The sequence below is a fragment of the Pholcus phalangioides genome, unplaced genomic scaffold (genome assembly GCF_987345545.1).
Source record: "Pholcus phalangioides strain wild (caught in Gottingen) unplaced genomic scaffold, Ppha-v1.0 ptg000013l_1, whole genome shotgun sequence".
NCBI classification, from domain to species: domain Eukaryota; kingdom Metazoa; phylum Arthropoda; class Arachnida; order Araneae; family Pholcidae; genus Pholcus; species Pholcus phalangioides.
The window spans coordinates 29348075-29373188 of record NW_028301606.1 but is presented as its reverse complement, the minus strand read 5'-3'; the positions used below and the strand labels follow the sequence as shown (position 1 = coordinate 29373188).

The following is a 25114-nucleotide window of genomic DNA, read 5'->3' as shown; positions in this document are numbered from 1 at the left end:
GTTGTTGAAATAAACTGATATTTCAGCATGGATTTTTTCCATATTCATTAAACTTACTAACTTCATTTTGAGAATTATTCGATTCATTCGTAAAAAGTGATAAAATTCATCAAACTTACTAAAAATATTGGTAATTATGCATATATTTACCAACTATTATGCATAATTTCTGAAGATAACGCGCACTACGGATTTATCAAATTTACAGTAACATAAACATTATATATTTGTTGTATACAATATTTTGTTTCCTGTGTGTGTATAGATATTTAGAAAGCTATTAAAAACTGTGCCAAAAAAATTTATTTCATGAAATTTATACTCTTTATATTCACTTCCTTCAAATATTATATATTCAATTAAAATTTAAAAACCCATGTGTTAAGAAATTATTAAGCATTATCCCTTAATGGAAAATAAAAAAATTCCGTTTTCCAATATTTGTTTATTTTATAGAATTTATTTTTTCAAATCTGATACTCCCTAAATATTTCACATAAAAATGAGTGAAATTCATTGGAAAAAATGAAGGAAAGTTTTCATCAACTTGATCGAATTGAGTCAAATTTCGTTACAGCAACATCCTTGCTTCTGCGAAAACGTGCCAAATGTAATAGCGCAGAACCTGTTCTTCCCCCGACAATACTGCTCATCTTTTCTTCACGTTCGACAAGTTTTATGAATAGCGTGCGCGGTCTATTTATATCTTAAGTCTATGATAGAAACGTATACAATGGCTCATGGCATTGGTTCACCATACGCAATGGTTCTTAGCAGCATACATAATGGCTCATAATAACATACGCAATGGATCATGCAGTGGCGCATAATCGTAAGATGCACAAAAATATGTCGCGACACCTTACGATGCTGCGACTCGCTATACGGGAATCACTGGGCTACGATACTCAGCATTACTCATTAGTTTCCGAGGCAATCAATAAATGGTTCTCGGGTAAGTGCTAATTGAAAAAAAAAAAAAAAAAAAGAAGTTCTAAAGTAAAAGATTTCAAGAAGTTATCAATGGATCCATGGGTTACGCGAGCTGATTTTTACTTCCAGTATCAGTAGTTTTCGACCGGGTGTGGACACTCGGTAATGACTAAAAATTAGGCGTGTAAAAATTGGCTTCAAAGACACTTTGAGACACTTTGAAACGTTGAGACACTGTGACATTGTCATAAAATGTACATGTCATTTTCTCCTATAAAATGCCACGAGACAATAATCGGAAATTACAGCTCTATAAGTAGTTTCATCCAAAAATATTGCGTGGCATCCCTGACTGATAACGATATCATTACACTTTGCGTGATGTGACAGCCTAAAGTGTAATGATATCAATATAATTACAGTTTAGGCTGTCACATCGCACAATTTGGGATTAAACACTGGGTTTTAAATTCTAGTCGTGAACATCTATAAAATTTTTCCAATTATTTTAAAATCCTATGACACTCTAAAAAAACACACACAATAATTTCTCTCGTAATTTCCACTTCTTCCCAATTTTTGTGAATTTGATATCTCGACTCACGCAGACTACTTCTTGAATCTATCGCGTCTAGACCATCCAAATCATCTGGCCATCGTAAATCATCGCCACGAGCGTGATGACAACGAGTAAATAAATATTCCGCGATGGGAAATTCATCACGGGGAAAGAACGCGATGGAAACCAAAATAGTATAGACATATAAGTATGCTGTCCGTAATAAGCGCCTAATAACCACAAGTTTGCTGGTGCTGACCTGTTGGCGCCTTCACGCTGTAACTTAAGATGTCGAGATTTTTTCTAAGGCCCATGGCGAAGCATCTCGCTTTCTGTCGAAGAAGAAGAAGCAAAGAAACACAGATGAACAAGAAAATAAAAACCAAAAGAGCTATTTTTTTTTTGCTTCTCTTTTTCTGTCGTCGAGCGAAACCAAGAATTTTCCAATGATTGACACCAAAACCACTTCTTATTATTTGTTGCTTTATACCGACAGCATTTTCTCCCACGAAATATTCGACGGATTATAAGTTCACGGCTGCCAGAGGCAAGTAAAAGGGTTAAGTCTCGGTAATTCGATATCGAAATTAAAGAACAAAGTCTCTTCCCGACTCGGGAAAAACTCTTCGGGTTCATTGTCAATGGCTCCTGTGGTTGCTGCTTCTGTTTTTAACAACTCTTCCGCTCCTGATATATCCGTTGATATCAGATATCACCATCGGCGGACATCGAGTCAGGGCATGCGTGTATTGAGTTCGATGCGGATGTGAGGATTAAGACTCTTAAAGGGTACCCTAGACCAGTCGTTCTGAACTTTTGAAAAACCCCGGTTCCGTTAATTTTTCATTTATAAGTGGTAAACCCGGTCGTAAGAAAAGCAATCATTGTAGAAAATGTAAAACTGCCTGAATAATGATCGTATTAAAAGAATTTAGACTATCCATACGGGGGAATGCCATTGAATATGGTATGCGCACGTATATAGTCACCTTACAGCGTGAGCTAATAACATCAAGAAAAATTGTCACTATAGCCTTTTAAGACCGAGCTCGATCGATCGTGCGGGTGAAATACTTAACAAACATCCACGTTTACCAAAATTTCCCGGTCTTGAAAGGGATATAACGGGGTTTTTATTTTATTTTTTACAATATCTTTAACAGTAGGTCTTTGATGGCGCATTGCAAGTAGCTCGTAATAGATATCCTCGCTATAAACCGCAGAGGTGTCAAATTGGCGTTCAGTGAAGTCCCAGCAAGATAAAATAATAATAATAATTTCTTTACGGGAAAAAAAGTTTTAAAAAAATAAATGAAGATGAAGAGATTGACTCATGTTGATATTTCTGCCATGATAAAGGTTGAATGCTCTCAACATTTTGAGCCCGAATTTCGCCATTCTGGTTAATTAAAACTGTACGAAGTACGAATTACTGCATACCAAGCAAAGAGGAAGATGAAGTTCGGAAAGAAGATTCACATGCCTCTGCAGGGAATCGAACTACCAACCTCTTGCAGTCCTTGCGAGTGTTCGGACTGCGAGAGGTTGGTGAAAAGAAAATGTTAGTCCTCTGTAGCTTAATGTTTCGCGGTTTGATTCCTCGCAGAGGGGCATGTGTATTTTCTGTTGAACTTCATATTAATCTCCGCTTGGTATCCAGTCATTCGTAATTATGTAATTATTCGTAATTATCGCCGTAAGGCGATGTGGTCTGGGTGTCTCCTTGCTCCTAAAGTTCAGTCATCCGTAATTTGCATGAACAGTACGAACGGAAAGTGACATCATTTCTCTCTAATAAACACAATCAGGAAAAATAAGTTATGTCGGGTTATTAAAATTGATGCAATCATACTATTTTTATTGCCGTATAGTACTTTATGGATCTTTTAATGATAAAAAATAAACATTGAATTTAATTATCAATTTATATAGTTCATCGATAATTCTTCTTTCACTTCCCTTCGATTCCAATCCAACAGATTTTTTGTTGTAAATTCGATGTAACGAAAATAATTGGTGGACCATCTAATATATAATTTCAAAGAAAATGGCCCAAGATCTGATCGAGTTTGACGTCCCTGGTTTGACGCTACTGATAGTGTCAATTCTTTAGAGCTTATAGTGTGTGTGTGTGTGGCAATATAATAGGTGACGGACAGAGCAACTTTAATACCCTCTGGGACACCTATATGTCTATTTCAGTACAAGGATTATCATGGGGCCCTCTTTGTTCATGAAGATGCTTGCAATTGTCAAGAATCGGCCTTAGTAACAGCAAACAAAAACAAACAACAATATATGATATTTGGAAATAGATGAGAGAAATATAAAACACTGACTCCTAAATGAAACTCTCTTAAGCTAGGATGAGTACGGAGACCAGATTTGAATAGAAAGATACCCGGACACACGTGAAGTCAATTTTAACGAAATATCGCTTATTTAATGCTAAAACTATAATGCCATTTTCTAGAAAAGTCGTGGGACACAGGGGGACAAGTCCTCCAAAGTAGGGGACTGTATTCGACCTACAAATAAATACTGCCAAGGTTGATAGTTGAATATGCCACCTCAATTTGCATGCATGCATGCACACGCCTCTTCCAGTAAACAGTAATAAATGAAAATAAATTACTTATATAAAACAAAACTACCACGAATGTAAAAATTTCAGATTTTCCATGAGTATGACTGGCTATTTTTTTTTTCTAGAGAACTGAACAGAAACCACTTAGCTTCCAATTACAAGAGTACGGGTACCCGATACGATACGTATCAAAAACAACAAAAAAAATAAATTATTATTGAATGCTATTTAATAATGGCAACGATAAGTGAAATGATAACAAGAGAGAAAGGAGAAAAAAAAAAGTGCGAGTTTTTCAGCGAAAAGATGATTCATTAGGTTGGATGTATCACTCGCTGTTTATCGCTTGATGTATCTATATCATCAATCGCATCACCATCATCGTCAACTTTGTGCTATCTACATCCATAATCTACAATAAGAGTTTCTTCCCTACTAACTCTACGAACTTATTTGAAATGGAAATAAACTAGTGTATGTGTAGTAGTTTTTCTACTTGTTTTTATATAACAGCTTTGTCTTTTATTAGAGGTTTCGAAGAACAAGGTTTGACTTCTTTTCGATAGATAAAGACTGACGCTGTGATGATGGAAAGGAGAAATACATTGATCGGAGGAGTGCTGCTGCGATCAGATTATGCGGTTCCATCATTTTGTCAAAGTCATTAGCTGCACAAGCAGATAAGCATCATTCATCCCAATGCTAGCTGGAATCAGCTTATTCAACGCGCACGCGACGGAGATGGTGACGTCATCCGGGAAAAGAAAAAACCCATAACTTTTTTTTTTTCATTAGATGATACAACACAATATCGCTCCCTTTCTCTCTATGTTTCATTCATTCCTTGGAAATGGACTAATGATTTCCACGACACCCTAAAGATGTCAGGAGATCAGGGTGTAGCGTGATATTTTAGGGATAAAACAACATTAACTACCTCGATATAATTCGGACCAAGAAAAAGCATCATTGTAGAGAGGTTATCGTTATATTGAGAGGTAGCAACGCCATCAGTCGCCCCTAAATTTAAGGTGTTGGCATCCATCTCTTCTGAATTGGCGTAATAAGTACCACCATAAAAGGCATTAAAAGTATTTATTCTCTCTCAAAAAAAATTATTAAAAAATAGTTGATTGAAAGATGAATAAAATTCAGTTAGTTGCCACACACCATGTAAAATGATTTTCTGCACAGCCCTTTTGTGTGCTACACAAATAGCAGCTTCACGGTAACTTCATTAACACTTTCGGAGAGTAGATAGTGCAATATATAATTGATTCGTATCACCCTCGAAAAAAAAAAAAAAGAACTGGTGTGCGAGGATACTAAAAACATAATGAAGGGGATTTTGAGAGAAATATAAAAAAAATATCGTTGTATCAGTTTCTAAATCCCCTCAATAAATATCGTTATAGAGGGATTTATCGTAGCAAAGGATATCGTGATATCTAGAGGAGGTTAATATTAGACTATAGGCAATTTTCCAAAGAAGATTTGAAAAAATATTATTGTAAAGGCATTTATCGTTATACCGAGGTTTCGCTGTAAATTCGCGAGACCTCTCATGCTAGAGCCTTGCCAGTTAATCCCATGGGGAGGTGATGAACATGAACTTACAGTTTACAGCATAGTTTCCCAAACTTTTCATTCCATCGCCCCTTCTCAACACCCACTTGAAAGTTATCTAGTAGGGGTTGCCCTTCTCCAGAATTTTTTTTTCTCTCATCGCCCCCCAACTCAAGTAAACCCATAGGATCCTATGTTAAATCCGTAGCTTCTATCGCCCCCCTGGACCATTCCATCGCCCACCAGGGGGCGATATTGCCCACTTTGGGAAATCCAAAGTGATTCCTTGGGTTTACAGCATAGTTGACAGTTTTTATGTAGAGCACCGTCTATGCTCATCACCAGAAGAGGAGCACTTAACATGGCGAAACTGGCAGGACATTTATCTCAAAATAATGCAACCTAAATGAGTTGTCGACGCAAAATTTCGGCACATCGAGTGCTGCCGAGAGCAGCATTGCGGTGCTCACGAGGAATAGGTTGAAGATGACTTTTTGCAAGCGAAATTGATAGATAATAATTCCGTAAAATGGCTTCTGAACAGCACAGATGCCGCGTCTTCAGATGTACTATATTCAAATTTTTCATCAAAACTTCATTGCATTGCTTATATCGGCTAATCGTTGTTCTCTTGCCCAGGCAAGTAACAACCAAAAAGCCCCCGAATAATAAAATTTATTACGGTGTGTGTGACAATCATTACCCATAGAAATCTTTTCGAAAGACGACATTTTAATCTTTAAAAAAATGACTTCCTCTTCCCCGCCGATCAATTTCGGTGTATAGAGAGAGAGAGGAGACTATTACATTATACCTAATATTATCTATAGTGGGCAAATAATAATAACATAGAGCTACATGATACTTTCTGCTCGCGATCACTGTGAGTACGGTATAAAAATAAATACAATGCGCAATAAAATTATTATTCTACTTTTTTTTGTCCGCGGTCTGCTCGTTTCGAAATTCGTACGAGCTCGTAAAAATATGTTATGACTGTATTCTGATACTAATTTACCCATGGGTAGAGACGGTGGGCGGATACACAGACAATAGGAGCCCGTTTTACCGCAGACAGTTTTGTCAAGGTCCGTCTTAGTGGTCAGTCGAGCGAAACTTGACGAGTAATAGTCGAGTTTTAATTTGCCTGGATTCCAATAGCAACGTCTTGAAATGACATGGTCGGGATTCTGGTTTCCATTAACGAAATTTGAGTTTCTGATACAATACGCACCAAAAAAGGTCCATTTTCCATAGGTCACGCAAAAAACAAATTCTATTTCCTATTACATTACAGGTTTCCCAGCAAAATTTGATTGATCATTTCCTTGGCCAAAACTAAAAAAATTTACCTGATTTTTTTTTCCCTGATCAAAACTCCGTAGGAAAATATTATAATTCAACATCTCAATCTTTTTTCGAGTTTGTATTTTTTTTCCTTCGCAGAATTTATCCTTGACTTTTATAAAATATTTGCATATTTTCTTGACTTCGGCCAAGTATTTCATATTTTCCCCTGACAATTTATCATTTTTATGACTTCTGGTTTTCAGGTCGGAATGCAAAACAAGGATGATCAACCTTTAGGAGAGTGTGGGAGACTTTATTAGTTTGAAAACGTTTCGCGGGCCATTCAAGTGACCTGGTACCGTGCCGCAGGTCACAAATGATCTGAAAATGTACCACAGGTCAATCTGTAAATATGTCGAGGGCCACATGAGTGAGCTGGAGCTGTGTCGCAGTCACTTAAGTGCTCTGGGATGCATGCACCTCGGGCCACTTCACTTAAGTGATAAGTAAATGTGCCGCTGAGTTCATTTTTATAAAATTAGGTTTGAGGTCATGGACCATATCAGGTGACTCCGAGGGCCACATTTGGTCCTCGGTTTAAGGGCATGAACTGCTATTCTACACGAATCTCACAGGAATTGCTGCTTATCGACATAATAACCATGGTGGTCTTGTAAACCGAGGTCGTTATAACCGAATCCTAGTACATATCATACTATACCCCGCATGTTTCACTCTTACAGACATTCCTCCTCCACATTCTTTCGTGTATGAGTTATCATCAGCATTTCTCCTCTGAACTTTTCTCTCTTTCTGAAGATTCAGACAACCTGTACGGTACAACAATGGAACCACTGCGGAAGAGTTTTTTTCTCTCTCTCTCGAGATTTCCACGTCGAACTATTACAACGGCAGAAAGGGAGGTCCATCGTAGAATATCGGAAAAAGAAAAGACCTTTTGCTTGTCTCTTAGCGCATGTCTGACAGAATTCCTGGAATATTTAGCATCCCTAGAAGACCCGAGAAGAAAGAAAGAAAAATAGACAAGGAAACGAGAGAAAAAAAAATATATATATAATATACTGTATGGTATATAGTAGAATGTATAGGAAAAGTTTTGCCTTGAAGCAGGAGAAAGAAAGACGGTCTTCCTTGTTGGCGCCAGTTTCACTGAGAGATCAGTTTACCTTCAATGATGTGTAGTTTTTACCCTCGCAAACACGAATAACTCGGAACAGTTTTTCTTTCTTCTTACGTCATTTTATTACATCATGAATATAAAAAGAAAATATATTTCTCATTCCTGTTACCTTTTTGGTTGAGAATTAAACACTGATAACTCAATTCCAGATTAAGCAAATAAAATATTGCTGATATTCAGATCGATTTGATGGAATATTTCTCAGTTTTATTTGTAGAAGCACAGTGATACCTGCGCTGACGACAATAATCCGTTCCGGACTCGTCGGTATATGACTGTCGGGGGAGAGATATTATACATAATATAATGGCTGGTCAATGTAATGGTGATCGCATCAAGTTCCGGAGTAAGAATATTTCAATCCGCAGTAAGGTTATTTCAATATCTGAGAATAAGTGGATGTAGACTTTTCAAATGGGGAAGGGGAAAAGGGCGTTTTTCACTTCCACCCTCCTATCTATGATAATATTCCAAACAGCGGGGTGGAGGGTATATACCGCCTATGTATCTAAGGTTGTTCAGACATATTGAAAATTTACATCAATTCCATTCATAGCCCCCATGGCCTCCACAAGGTTGGGACTGACAGGGCTCCAGCACTGGATACTAGGGCAAAAATAATTTTTTTCCACACTAGAAATTCACTATATGGGGGCCCGTGAACAGTCTGATTTAGGAAGACCGCCTAAGATCATAGTCTACGGGCCATGCTGCCAGATGTTTAGGCTATGCACAGCCCTCCCTCCCATGGGGGATTTCTGACTGAGATCCAATAAATTAATACATTAATTAAACACATGGTTTAATATTTAACTTAATATTCTGTGATTTGTATTTTTGTATTAATAAATAATAATAAACATTATGTAAGCTGTTCAGCTGATTATTGATTCAAATAACAAATACTGTGATCGTATTATTTTGGTTTTTGATGCTTATAAAGTCCTTGAAAATAGTGGCTTGAGGGACGGACTCGACTTAGATCCTAGCTTCAGGAGGGGGGGGGGGCGGGCGGCGGCGGTTCGAATTCAGGATTCGAGAGCCTTAATTAAGTAGTCTTCCTATTAGTTATTTGCAGCTAATATACAGTAGATCTCGCTTATTACGTTTTTGAAAAAACTATCATAAAAAACGTTGTAAGCGGAACAACGCTTTAAAACGGGAAATCTTGATGAGGATTGCTTAGAGTTGGAACTACGGAAATAAGTCGTACTAAGCGGGAAAATTTTCTAAATGGGAACGTTACAAGCGGGACCGGCTGTATATATATACAGTACATATTTTGAAGGAAATAAGGGGCTTCTTTATTATCACTGATGGAAAACTGGGCGATTCGTTTCAAAGAGAAAAAAAAATCGTATTAGGCATTTTTAAGTACATATAATTGCCCCTAAATACTTTATAAGTCCCATTGTGAATAGTTTCCAGGAAAATCCCCCCCCCCCCCCAACGTCTTATCAGTAAACTTCTTGCTGCAGGTGAAGTGGCGTCCAGTCAGCAGGCGCCCGATGACTTCAGCGAGGAACACTTCCCAGAAGCACAGGGGAGTGAGAGACCACTGTGGAGAATAGTTGGGGGGGTCAGAATAGGAATAAAGTTGTGAAAAGCTGAATGGAACAGCTCCTACCAACCCCCTTCATCCCCCTGCCAACTGCAAAGACGTATATTTTGACTCCTTCCGGACATTCAGAGACGAGATGGACACTGCGTGACTGTAGAGGGTTCTTCTTCCTATTGATGTGTGGTCAAGAAGGCGCGACAGTCTGTCTGGATGGTGGACAATGAGCATTTCACTGGTTGCGACACCCTGACTCGATGCCATCCTCCCCCTATGGCAAGCAGGACGAGTCAATCAAGAGACCGGGAAGGAATCCCCTGATGATTTGCCTTGTTTTCAACAATATTTTTTGCTTGGAGACAGACTGTCGCGTGCCCTACAGAGAGCCCATTCTTATTGCTTCTAAGAACATGAGTTGGTGTGGCTCGGAGAATTAGTATTTAAGGCCCTGCATGCATTTCTAGGTACATAACCAAAAACTCTTTTGGTAGAAAAAAAAAAAAACTCTTATTGTATATACGCAGCCTTGAAATATTTGCGTGATAGGAGGACAATGAATTTCAAGATAAGCCCTAAAAACCCAACAAACAGTTGCAAATGGTGTATCTTTGTGTTTTTTATTGGTGTGTGAAACATTATACTTCTTGGAGAAGCTATATATAAAATACTTTTTCCCGATTGAACAATAGAAGAAAATGAAAAGGGAATTGATTCGTTAAAAGCTGGTGAAAATAGGGTGCCATGACACAATAGGGTCAGGAGACCAGCCTGTGGTACCGCAATATATTTTCCGGATTTGTGTTTGCCATTAATGTGCCATTATTCCAGCACTTACCAGATCAAGAGGAGGAAAATTATAATCATCGGATAACAGGGAGGACATATTAGTTGTATTTTTATTTTTACTTAAACATTGTAAAATGTAATGAATCAATTGGTTTCCGGCATTTTTGATTCGATGTTTGAAATCAATTTCTATGTAAGAGCCCCTTTGTTCTCCTTTCATTTATATCCTGACATTGCCGATTTATTTTATTTTCCTTGTCACGGAGCACCTGGGAAGTGCACGCGGAGAATAGGTTGGAAACCACTGCTATAAACAACCACTGCCGCCGAACGAAATTTTTTGTCCCATCTTACAGGACAGGGGTGCGCAGCCCGTGGAAGGTGTTCCAGTAAAAGGCTGACCACATTTTCTTCATAAAATATACGGGAAATTGGGATCCGTATGGTACGCCGACAATTATCGCCGTGAACTCATTTTTTTTTCTAACATCAAAGGTAAGTAAAGTTGCCAATTATCGTTAAAATTGCTGAAAAATTTTCAATGACGGGAAATAGAGGGCTATTGCAAGTCGCAGTGGATAAAAATGTAATTCACCAAAACACGTATATGTTTGACAAAATGCAAGATGGATATATTTATATGATCTATATAATAATTATATGACAATTTTTGGAATCATAAGTACATAATATGATTTTTAAAGTAATGAAATTAATCTCGATTCTGATTTAAGCAAAGAATAAACATTCAAAAAAAAAAAAGTAAATAGTTAAAATAATATTTTATTAGAACTATTCTATAGATTCATTTAAAATATAAGAATGTGAGTCATTTTATGGAAAAAAGTGGGATGGCCAAAATATTATGGGGATGTTTCGTAAGATACAAAGTCATTCGGTCACTTATACATTTATGTTTTCAGCCCACGAGCAGCAGAAATATAGCACATCTGGCTCGCGGTCTGAAAAGATTGTGCACTCCTACTATGGAAAGTTCTCTTATTAGATCGGGTATAATAAATGAAATTTTGTTTCGCCTGATGGATGTTTGTTATAACAGTTATGAATAACTACAACGTTTTAAGAAAAACTCTGTAATTAACTTTTTGTTGAGTTCTTTTTTGAATATACAGTGTATCTCGGACTTTTTAATTGGGGGGGTTGCCGTATTTTTTAAAAATATATGACATCCATATTTGTTATGGGCATCCTTTTCTCAGCCACCTCGTTGGACATTTTGCCTGTTGTGGACTCGTATTTGTGTTATCAACTAGGGTCAGTGCCGGAACTAGAGGAGGGCAGAGGAAGCAATTGTCCCGGGAGGCGAAATTCAAGTGGAAACAATGAACACCATTATAAAATCATCGAATTCATAATTGAGGTGGGGGGGGGGGCGTGGAGACGACAAAATCATGTTTGCCCCGGCCGGCAAAAACCCTACTTACGGCCCTGATTAGGTTTATTTATTTTACACGCTAGTGTTGCACATAGTGTGTCAGAACCGAAATTCTACAATTTTTTTTTGGTAAGTAGTAAAAAGGACTGATTCGTCAATGACAATTTTCGGTGACGCTAGACATTTGTGATTCTAATTTCATTCTTAATTGTGATCTAACGTAAAAAATTTGGGAATCTGCATTAAGTCAATATGATGTGCGCAAATTGAAAAATACAGTATTTTAATAACCACTTTTTTTTTACCGTTGTCTCATGAAAATGTATGTAAAAAGTAAAATATTTTTAATTTCAAAACTTGACTGGATTTTTTTTAAATAATTCATATTCAAGCTTTATTTATTTATTTATTTTATTGATAATGAACATTAGAATTGAAATTTAAATTTTTTCGTCCAAACAATGTTTTTCCCTAAAATCTTCAGTATTCTAAAAAAAAAAGATTTTCAACCAGTTTTGTGTGACGAAAGGCACTCCTCGACGATTAAGGCAATTTAACAGCGTTAAAAACACTTTAGGGCACCTAAAAGGCATCTTAGGATGAAATTGAATTAAAAATTGGTAGATATTGATTTCTGTGACCGGCGAGCACTGAGGTGATTCGCAGGATGTTTGAAATGCTAATCATAGTCCCAAAAGTGCCGCAAAAGTAAAAACATCAGGAAATTGTTTTATACTTATCGAATGAATAGTGCAAAATTTTGTTAAAGACAAATAACCCGATAAATACACAATTAAAAATCGGAAATACTTATAAAACAGTGAATTTTTTTATAATTACTAGAAAAAATGCTAATTTCTGTTACTCTCAAAAGTTATGCCCCGCTTCGCGATCGGAATCGTAAGCCAGTTGCCGCAAACCCGCTGAAGGCAAGCCGCTATCTGCAACCGGCTCGCCTTCAGAGTCAACGACGGCATCGCATAAGCGACCTCAACATCTCCCATCGCTCTCTCTATCTTTCTTTACAATCTTCGTATGAGAACTATGCTACTACGTGTAGCAGCTACTCTCGGGCTTTAGCAAGGAAGCTCTGGAAAACGTTATTGATCTGAGAAATTGTAAAAATCCGAGAAATAAATGAAATTGCCAAAATATGTGTAGAGAGAGAGAGAGGGGACATACAAATTGATTGTGCGATGCAGCAGTGCAGTGTTTCTCATCGTGTTTCAGCCCGTGGCCCCCCTTCGGACCATATTTTCTTCTCGTGGCACCCCAGAATTATCCACGGCCCCCATCCTCATCTCTGAGACTTGTTCTACTTATTGAATTGAATTCAGTCAGAACTAAATTTATGAAAAAAAAATTCATAAATACGGTCGATCTGTGGAACTCTAAGCACGAATCAACTTTCCATCCCACCCAATTAGCGAATTATATGGGAAAATAGGGCTCTGTAAAATACGGAATGATCCAAGGCACCTATGCAATAAATCAGTCCTCTCGACCCGATGGATCCTCACCGTTGATCCGTGCCTATCCTGGGCTAGAGTTCAATAAGCTTCTTTCACGTGGGATTCTACGCATGGCAGTCTCTACATCATGGGTCCTCAGGCAGAGTGATGTTCTCAGGCCCCGATACTTAGCTGAGTAACAGTTTACATATTTGCATACTTATACTCGAAAATCCTATCACCAGATCTCATCATGCAGGCGCTATGGACATTAAGCCCAGGGCTATGAACATCACATGGATTAAGGTTGCCTTGGACAACTCTGCTAGATTCTGAAAGTAATGTCAGCCCACCGTATTTAACTTGGAAGCTTCATTTCTTCACAGTCCGCTGCGGACCCCCCTTCGCCACTTGTCGTGTCTCCCTTCCATCTGATTTTCATTCGTGGCCCATTCAGAACATCTCAGGACCGCAATGGGCTCAATATGGCCTCAGGTTGAGAAACACTGCGGTGAAGTATGCATCTACATGTTCCCATACAAGTTAAACAGATAGGGCTAGTTATTTACGCAAATAGTTTTATAGTTTCGAGCTAATGTTTTCAACTCCGTAGACGAAATGAAAATGTTAAAGCAGTTGTCTCATATACTGGACTAAAAATTCATTGTTCTCAAGCGATTTATGTAAAACATTCAAGTGAAGATACAGCCATCCCAACTACAGCCTGGATTCGGCACTACGCGATTATTATTAGTTCCTCATCGTCAAAGATAGCATAGACAATAGCGTGCAGATATGGGTGTAATAGCAGGGACATTATTTTTTTAAACTTAGGATAAAAAAAAAAATTCGTCATGCAATCAGATCAGTGTCTGAATACACATAAAAATGAAAATTGCAGTAAAAAAACCTCGTTATAACGCGACATCCCAAAAGTCGATGGCATGTCGACTTCAGCGGATATCAAGCTAGCGAGGTTTCGTTTGATCTCATTCTCCAAATTTTTAAACATAATTTATGTCATTCACGTGTACTTATATATACAGTTGAACAATTAGATTCCATTATGAAAAAATTAACAAAAAAAATTATTTGTAATTTTCTACGAAAAGTTTCCGAATAATCTCGAATTACGGTGAAAAAAAGCATAAGCTTATCGAAATATATGTTATTTTAGAAGAGCAGTGCAGTGCGATTTCAGAGAGTTAGGAAAACTTTATTGTTTTTTTAACTTAAAAATTTCGATTAAAAAAAAAAAAAACTTAGTTTCTTAGCTTCTTAAAAAATTGATTGTGTGATGAAGTAGGTATCTACATGTCGGTTGGTCTGAATGACCAACAAATGACAAAATCGAAAAATTAGCTGTGATAACACAATGCGAATCATAGTCGACTTACGCGGGGTTTTCCTATCTTGTGTCGAGTTAAAGAGGTTTCTCCCTGTTGAATTTAGTATTATTCCAACCATGAAAATAATATCGATAATAAGTCGAGTTATCCGGGTAGTCGAGTTATCGAGGTTATACTGTATTTAAATAAATAAATAAATATATATATACACATATATAGTTCTCTGGTTCGTACATGTTTCGTACATGTTTCGTATATATTTGATATCTGAGCGTTGCATTTTTTTTTATACGCAGATACAAAATATTTTGGATTACACCCCCGTATAAAAAAATACACGTCCAGTAGGAACGATAAAAAAAGTAAAAATGTAAAAAAAAGGCATAATCTACAATTCACAAATTTTAGTCTTTGCAATCTTGACAATATATATGAGGGAGTCGAAGGGTGCAATGTTAAGTAGCCTACTATATACGCGATAAACATCGCTTGTGCTCTAAACCCCTGATATATAAAAGGGTCTTCAAACTTTTTTATGAATAGCGAGCATCATCAATGACTAGAGTGACTAGACCAGTCGTTCGACCATCGTTTTCGGCTGTCAAGGAATAAAATAATTCGAATTATAATACTTAATCCTGAACAGAAATATATTTAGCAAAAAATGGAAGAATTTTGCAGAAGTCGAGAGAAATACTGTATCTTGATGAAATCAGATGTCAGCATTGGACACTCTTGCGTGCTTCAATGAGCACCACGGTGGTCGTGAGCTACATGTTAGCATGTAGCTCACATAGTAGCTACATCTTATGTAGCTACATAGCTACATGAGCATAAGTTGAAGGGTTCTGCTATATAAATAAAGACGACTTGAGAAGAAAATGAGGTGAGAAGCACTTGCGGCTAATAATTCGAATAAAGAATGAAATGTCAATATAAGGATACGCTGCGGACCAAAAAAAATTTCGTTGTAAAGAAAGATTATCATTATATCTACAGGTAGCTTTTTAACATTAAATTATAGACATTTCCAAACAAGACTTGAAAAAATATCATTGCAGAGAGGTTTCACTGTATCGAGGAAATACATGCGTAGACCTTTTCTGAATACTATGCCGAGGTGAACTCGGAAATAAAATCGTTGGGAAAATCTGGATTGTGTTAATTTTATAGCTATAAATAGTAACACAATACTATTACATTGAATTTAAAAACATCGCAACATATATTAAAAAGGTATTATGGTCACCAGTTATTTTTATTGCTCTATTATTTTCCATAAATTGATGGAAAATGGCAAATCTGGAACTTATTAAATGTGAAGTTTGAGACCTTCCCCTAAAATTGCTACACCTCGATCTCTTCGTACATGATATCGGACCCACATCAACCATGTCTTTTTTCTGTCTTAACCAAGCACTGGATAGAGTGTATTTTCCTAGTTACCGAGGCGTCGTTAACACGCAGGTAGTAAGTAGTACATACATGCATACAATACGCCCCTTTCGTAGGACCCCCGCAACGTGCAGTGTATATAAGTAACTGCCTTACGAAGCGCTTATTTCTACACCTGAGATGGGACAGGTAAAGCTATCCTAAAGGTGATTCTGCATTGACCCGAAACATTATAGACAAGGGGGGGGGGGGAAATTCATCATGCCCACCTTTCCAAATATTCTCTTCATACTTTTGCTTCACATACCCCCGCCTCCATATCTGAAATCGTTTATATAGCGGATCATACCTATCTGTGTATGTATGTGAGCATTTTTCTCCTCCACACATACACACCAGAACTAACACCCGTCAAGAAAATGTAGACACACACTATCCTCGTTCTCTCTCCTCTCCTTCTTGAACAACTATCCTCCAACATCTGCTCAGCGCTTAAAGAAAACGAAAGAAAAAATTATGGGGAGGGGGGGGGGGGAGACCCTGATTTATGAAGTCTCCAGCAAATAATTACCGCTCTGTAACAGGGTTACACGTCAACATGGCGTTGAGGTGGCGAAACTTCACTAAAAACCTCCCAAAACTCATTTCGTTGAAAGAAGATAGAGTGAGCCTCCTTTTTATACGTTTATATATACAAAGGCTAAACAAACGATTCCGAAATGGACGAGAGCAAAGAAAAAAAAAATTGAGTTGGAATTAGTTCCGTGTAAAATGGCGAGTGCCGTGGGGCCCTTGCCTGGTGGGGGGGGGGGGGGGAACCCCTTTTAGGAGCTTTTTCGTATATAAGATACTATTTCATCTTATATGACTGGGATTTGTTTACCGTATTTGCGGCCCGGTCCGTGAATGATTTTACGGCTTCCCACAATATCTGTTGTGGAAAGTGTTGCTGAGTGTGCTTTTTCGTTCATGGCCCTCTTTTGGGCCATAGTTTATTCATGTGACCCTCATTGCCTTATTCAGTCCCCACCATCCAGAAATGTGATCCTTTTTACTCAATGGATTTTTTTTAATTTTAAAATTAAATTTAAAAATTTTATAAATAAGGTCGATCATGAGCCCCTACATCCTACAGCAAGGGGCCTCCAGACCCAAAATTCTTGAAATTTGAAACACGATTCAAAACCAAATGTTTTTCGAGGAAGTTTTTCCCCTGTGCAAAATTTTTCCCTGACTTTTCCAAGTATTATAAATTTTCACTGACTTTTCAGGTCACTGGAAACCCTACGACACTTTTTTCACTCACCCTAGTCTGTGGCCCAGAATTCCTACATCTGATTCAGATAGAAGAATGTTAATACAGTATTCCTTTGTCATCAAATCATCAGTAATTTTATAACAGATATGTATGATAATAATGATAATAAGTATGACTTTAACGTGAATGTATGTCATAATAGGATTGGCGATGCAATGAATCCATCAAGTCGAATTAAAACGAATGTTCTTTTTTTTTTCCTTCGCCTATGAAGAAGTTCGCAACATGATAATGGCATGTAATGACAAGGTCAAACTAATCTCCGCAGAGATCAAATTAGAAGAAACCCAAGAAGACACACACACAGGCATCAATCGAGACAATCGTAACATCAGAGGTTGATGATGATAATCGCCGCAGAAAATGGAACTCTGACATGATAACGTGATAATCATGATAACCAGGTTCCTCAATGCCATTTATGTGTATGTGATGGTCCTTTTTTTTTTAAATCTATATTTTTTCACTCATTTTTTCTTTCATGTTTTTAATGACAAAGATGAATCGATTGATCGCGATGAGAAGAGATTCATCAAATATCAATCTCTGAAATGCGATCAGATAGATTAGATTCGAAATGAAATGATTCATGTGAAGACAGAAGACCAATGATTGAAATTTTCTCAAGTAATTTTTTTGTATGCATGGAAATATTATGCAGCCAAACTCAGTTATAACGGCATCGCAGATTGCGGGAAATTTCGACGTTATCGCCGAGATGTCGTTACGACGGAGGTCGACTTTTTTTTTGAAGACCTTTTTTTGAAGAGCCTTATTTGCAATTAAATAAATGCATTAAATTGCCATTTTATTATGATTAAGTTGACCATATTTGATCACGAAAAATACGGGGAAATTGGGATCGAAAATTTGCCAGTTCTTGCCAAAAATTTTATCAGAAACGATATAAGCACAAATATCGCTTATAAATAAACCTCGGCGAAAAATATAGCACTACAGCAATTCTGCAGTGATTTTAAATGTATTTAGCGGGAAAAATTGAATATGCGTATGTATGAGATGAATACTATTTATACTTTCTTCTCATTTTGGCATTTTTTTTTTTGCTTCAATCGGCATCTTCAACAGTTTTTTTTCTATAATTAGCAACTTTTGGGCTTTAGAGAACAATTCGGTTGGCTGTAATTGATTACTTTCTTCAAATTTGAACTCAATTTTTTATCTGTAGTGACAGCTTTGATTGCCTTCAAGTATTTTTGGCTATAATTGGCAACTTGACTTGCACTTAAGAATTCTTTTCCGGTAACGAATAATTAACGATATCCCATATCGATCCCGATTTCCCTTTAGTTATATTAAGGAAATATGGTCAGCTTAGGTATTTATCTTGTGTGTTCACACTGTTCTACCGGAACACCTTTCAAGAGCCGGATGGGGTTCCCTTTGCAGGCCGCATTTGGCCCACGGGCTGGACTTTGTTGCACCCCGTCTCTATGGGAATCAGGCATAGAGTAATAATAGTAGCGTAATAATAATATAGAGTAATAATAGTATATCTTTAGTCTATGGAATCAGGCCAGACTATACCAGTTACTGACGTTATAGCAGAGGTGTCATTAAAAACCGACGTCGTAACAATCGAGTTTGACTGTAATTTCGCAATTTATTTTATTATTATTATGTAAGTCGCCAACATGCCAACGTACATTAAACATTCAAGCAAGCTACGAAGCCAATGTTTGCAACACCTTGATAATAACTTCAGCGAGAAAGGGAGGAAAAATTATTTTTTTTTTAGGTCCCCCCTCGTCTGGGGGGGGGGAGAGGAGTTTCAGCTTTGTCTCTTTCCCCTACATATACCACAGTATATATGTATGTTGAGCCCTCAATTTAGCCCTTCTCATAGCAATTTAGTCTGTTCTCCACCCCGAGACACAAATCTCATCCCGATTTTCGGTGTTTGCCTTGTAAACTTGCGTTGAAATTGAGTGGGCAGATTGTATTTGTTTTTCCCTCCCTCCTCTTCTTTCCCGACTATTACCTTCCTCCATGTGTAATCTTTTGACTCCCCCTTCCCCCTTTTCCCATGTACAACCTGGGTATAACTTCTGTAATGCTTGCTCACTTGCTACTCCGTTTTGCCGAAAACCTATGATCATTCATTTCTTGTTATTTCCCCCCCCCCCCCACCTCATGTTCAAACATTTGTATTTGGAGGTGAGAAGGTAAAATACCAAATCGATTATAGTGTATAATGATTGTTAGGAGGCAAGTTATCAATTTTTCGCCTTTTTTTTTAGCGCTTCATGAAACATTATTTCACGCCAGTGTCGGAATTTGTATCTTAGTGAATGTATAGTCGAACCCCGATTTTCACAACGCCACTATTTCCTTTCACGGAATTCTGGTGCTGTAACGAGTTTGGCGTAATATCAAATTACGGTTTAATACGAGTAGACCCTAGAAACGGAAGATTTGATAACTGAAAATTTCTGGTATGGGCAGGGCCGTCTCGAGAGCATCATGGGCTCCCGGGCCAAGTGATTTTCCTGAGATCTTACCTGGTATTAGACCTTCAAGATATTGTCCAACACGTTATCAATTCCGATCTACATATTTTGGAGGTTTAGGCTGTAATCCCCGGATCATAAATTTCACGAAAACGTCGAACGTGAAGCATTTTCTCCATAGACGTTAGATTCTTTAGGAAAAGAATTTACCGTATAACATCAAGTACTAAAAAGCAATTTTCGATCAAACAACTTGAACGCCCTGTAAAAATATTCAAATTTTCAATAAATTGCGATAAAGGCTTAAAAGATACATCTCATCAACTTAGTCATGTACCTTTGAAAAGCTCTCAGAATTTTTGATCCATCACCCAACCCCCCCCCCCCCACAACTTCTAAAAATTTATCTTTTCTTCTCATCCCCCCCCCCCCCAACTCAAGCGATCCCATAGGATCCTATACAAAACCTAAAGTTTCTACCACCCCTTTGGATCCTTCATCGTCCCCCCAGGAAGGCGATATTTCCCACTTTGGTAAACGCTGATCTAATACAATCAGGCATTGGTGAAACGCCTATTATTTTTAACGTCAGTTTTTAATGTTTCCTGCCCCTATTGATTAGCAAAAACTGGGTTTACGCGTTCTTACATTCTCCCGCTTATGGTGGAATTTTTAATCGAGCACCAAGCGTATATAACACGTTCGGGTGATGTTATACTGAGGTCCGACTGTTTACTTACTACTCACCATCACGAATAATGAACGAATGAACAAAATCTAGAGAAAAAAAACTTTTCCTGTGGACAGATATCCATTCCAAACCTGGCCGAAATATCGGCTTCTATATCATTATAATTGACACAATTAGCTGGTATATTATTGACGAATGATTTTTCCCCTTCCATGATCAGAAAATCAGTTTGATTATTATTTTTTCGAATTGTACTTACATTATGAAGCTTGTAATAAAGTCCACACGCATTGCACACCGGTTCGCCATTCTGGTTTCGTCTCCACAACGTGGTCGTAGTCGTTTTGCAGTTCGCACAGCTCGTACCAGCTCGCCTAGCCGCTGACTATACAATTAGGGGGGAAAAAAAACGAAATAAAGTTATTTAAAAATCAAGAATACACATATTATAGCGAATGTTATAGGAGATAATTACGACACATATGACACTCAATTTACATATACTCAAGCAGGACATCCACATTCTGGAGTGGATCTCCAGCTTTTCTACGGGGCTCCTAATCTAAGGCTTACTTAGAGGGCTCTTTTCTATTTGGCGTACTAATTCTTTCAGCAGAATACTTTTTTGTATCATAGTTCCCTTTGGAAATGTGTGCCCCTCCGTTCACTGTACCGTAATCCCAGACTAACAATTTAGTAACTTTTTCTCCAGCAATTAGTTATTATTCTTCACGTAACTCCAAACTGCTCACTACGTACTATAACGTTTACTACTACGTAGTATATAATATAACCATACAGGCTGGGCCTGATTTATTCATGGGTAAGTGGGCCTTTGCCCAGTGTCTCATAATTATGGGGGGCCCCAAATCCAAATACATTCACTCAGCTGTCTTCCAAACTTATTTTTTACATACACTTTTTCCAGAGAAGAAATAATATTCTCAGGTGTCTCCCCCCCCCCTTTTGCCTTTCACTGTTCCACTACAAAACAACAAACAAAAAAAAAACACTTTTGTTACCACTAAGCTAACCAAAAATATTTTACCCTAATCGAGGTAACCCATAGATATAATATAACCATGTTAATTTTTTTGGTCTATGAACCAAATGTTTATTTTATTCAGGGATCCCCACCAAGTCAAAGTCGGACTCTTCTTCCAGGAGATACACTTGCCATAAGTTGATAACTGAGTATTCCAAGATTCTGTTTTCTTCTTCATTCAGCTTCAGTTTCATTCTCTCATTCATGCTTTAATTTAAGTTTGAATAATACTTAAAACTTGCGAGACTGGGCAAAGGAGCAAAAAGGCGTCGATCTCTTGGATTCCGCTTCCCCAATCGATCATAAAACGATCGATTATGCCAGTCAATAACTGAAAAAACAAACAACTTTTGCTAATCTCTAAATGGAAAGATGGGGGAATAACTTTCCATCGGGGTAGGTTGTGGGCATTCTTCTCGCATATAAGTGAAATGCCGGGTGGAGAAGGTTATCATGTCAACAACGTATTACAAATACCCACAAATGCGTATGAGAATTTACACGGCTGTATAACTAACCACAACAAGGATGGAATGATGAGATGTGTGTAATATATTCTTTTAAGAGCTGACCTCATTGGGGGTCGTGGCATCTCCTCGAAGGAGCGTCAGCTGCGAGAAAAAGGCGGAAAAAAAATGGACCGAGGTAACAGAAATGATCAAAAAATGCTAATGGATCATAACATTCCCTTCCTATGGAGAGAGTCTGTCTTTCTTTGCTTTTACTGCCATATGTACATTTTTTTCCTTCTTTAATTATAATAGGATTTCAGGCACAGAAATGAAAAACATCCGTTTGATGGGCGAAAGATAATACTATGCCAAATGTTTCGCGAGCTGTGAGCCATGTCTGGTAGAGTCTTGAGTTAGCAATGACAAATACTGCAATTGTGCATAAAACCACGTATACTGTGGATTTTTAGTTGATTTTAGGTGATTCCGGCGCTAAATTTGGGTTCCACTGTATGTATATCGGATCCCAAATACGTCCTACCCGTCAGAAAAAGTTCAAAGCACTAAAAATGCCTGAAATAGGCACTAAAAAAGGCATTTATAATTTATGAAAATAAGAAAAAAATAACTAAAAACTAAGGTAATAAAAGGGTCCACACACACACAAACTAGCTGAAAAATTGGTTGCACTTAATCCATCTACTGTTTAAATTATAATTTCTAATAACTGCATTATTATCGCGCGCACGCGAAGTCAAATTGATTTCAAGCCGAAAATAAAATGTCAGTAGACCCTCAGGATTACTAGACGCGGGGTCAAAAGAGAAAATGTTCTGTGGCTCTCCTTCGAGTTGCGAATGATTCTCGTTCATTTGTATTTGTTGCATTATTTGGAATAATCATTACCATTTTTAAAACTAGTTGCAACATTGCTCTATTGTAAAAAAAAATTAAATTTTTTAATTTTCTGAGAGTTGCCACATATGCGGGACTCCTTCAAGCGCGTTGCCATATGTGGTCCCATCTATCGTACACTTCCGATGGCGACTGTGGTCAATTTAATCGAATACTAACTATGTATGTAAAATAAATAGTCATGGTTGTTTGCAATGCATTTGTGGTGTAACCAAAATCAAAATAATATGAGCCACAGAGCTCTGTCTTGTGTAAGACATTAACAGTGACATCAGACGTCAACTGATGACCTCTTGAGACAGTCATCGGTCAGCTATGCATATACAATGCAGTCCAATGCCTGATACAAAATCATTCCCGTCTAACATCATCCGCTGAACACAAAGTTAATGCATGGCAACACCAATAAAAGTTCCCTATCTCTGAGATCATTTCATTCGCGTTTAAATAGGGCTGGAAGAAGGGGGGGGGGGGGTTTGTGATGATAATTAGTACTGAGAGTTGGAACATTTTAGAAAGAGCAATTCTTTTGTTCTCAGTATTCAAAATATTCAATTTTTGAAGATTACTGCCTCTGAAATTCACTAATAAACTTAAAACTATGTTATAATAGGCATTTATGGCAGCAAAATTTCAAAAAGGCAAAACAAGGCATTTATGGCATTTTGCCTGAATTTCTGGGCTCTAATTATAAGTATACGGTGGAAATGGTGAATTAAATTTTTACCTTTTCCAACATTTCGGGTATTAGATCTTTTATAGCAGTGACACCACTGGTGGTAGAGCTATATATAGGGGGTTTGTTTCAAATTTTCACATTTCACCACCTATCCTTAGTCATTCCAGACATAATCGAAACAGTCGAAGTTAAAGGTTAAAATTCGCACTTTATATCGCTTCACTGTACAAAACTAATCATTGGGAATATGTAGTGGATAGACAATATATCAATAGGATCTAAGCAGTAAGGGTAAAAATATTCAAGAATATAGGGAAGGTCATATGGATATTGACTGATGAGCATCGCATCACCATCACCATCATTGTGTGAATGCACACTTGAAATTCAAGCAGGAGCAAACCTCTCTTTTTCTCTAGACTAGGCTTAATACAACAGGTCTTCCAAAGATAGATGACCATGACTTAGCAAAGACAGTTGGAGGTTGGTATTGGTTCAAGACTTTTGACGTTGTGTGGTGTCCGGGTCTTTTTCAAATTCAAGAAAAAAAGGTGAACATGAAGGAGAAAGATGGAGGAAAAAATACCTTCAAGAGGCTCACAGGTGAAGAAACAGGGGTGGTAAGTGGACCTTCTTCGCTAGTTATCATCTATCCACCTCCATGGGCTTGACGAAGCTTGTATGTATATACATATTTTTTTTTATGAATTCGTTTTTTCTTGCGGTTGGTAATTGCTAGTCTTCGCGCCGGATTCGCGAGGGGCGGGCTTTTTTTTTTTTGGTATGAGATTCGTGGTACACTAGTAGTAGTAAGCGCGAGCAGCCAGTAAATCGGACGGTGGAATGGCTGGGAGGTGAAGAATATACAAGACTGTAGACCCTGCTCATATTAAAAAAAGTTTGTGCCTCGCGTACGTACAACGTTGTGGTATTTTCTTTTATGCACCATCATATCCAAGGAGGTGGCTTGGCAAGTGTTGGTAGAGGGAGTTCAGACTTTGAGGGTCGACTCTGAGGAAAGGTTGAGGCTCTCTCTCTCTCTCTCTCTCCTCTGATGAAAGGTGTAATAGATCATTTTTGTGAGTGGACGTATGGGCCAAACCCACCTTATCTGTTTAGACAAAGGCGCTGGTGAGAGCGAGAAGAAAAAAAAAAAAGAAAGAAAGAATATTATTTGCAATGGCTTATAAGCTCTCTCAGGTCCATTATCACCTAGTTAGTGCCTGTTCTCACACTACTGTCCAGGAGTGGAGGTATAGAGGTGGTTGAGGCAGCAGCAGCCAAGAATCATCAGTATTTTATGAAGAGTGGTTTTTTTCTGTAAAAGGGAGGAGGGTTATGAAGAAGGATGAAAAAACAAGAGAGATGATAGTACCTTAAATGCCCGTGGCTCATGTAAATATATCGTTAGCGGATGAAAAGGTGATGGGCTTATCTGGTTTTATCAACGTATGGTGTACGGTTTTTTTTCT

General features: G+C 37.7%; 1 protein-coding gene across 7 annotated transcripts in view; it reads right to left on the bottom strand.

Moving 5' to 3' along the window:
* LOC149078933 (GATA-binding factor 2-like) overlaps window positions 1–25114 on the bottom strand; it is a 277805-nt gene that overhangs the window by 21007 nt on the left and 231684 nt on the right. For all 7 annotated transcript variants that reach the window (XM_089241157.1, XM_089241156.1, XM_089241160.1 and 4 more), the window contains one exon: window positions 20811–20936. In XM_089241157.1, coding sequence (XP_089097283.1) covers window positions 20811–20936 — 126 coding nt within the window. The remainder of the gene's footprint in view (window positions 1–20810; window positions 20937–25114) is intronic.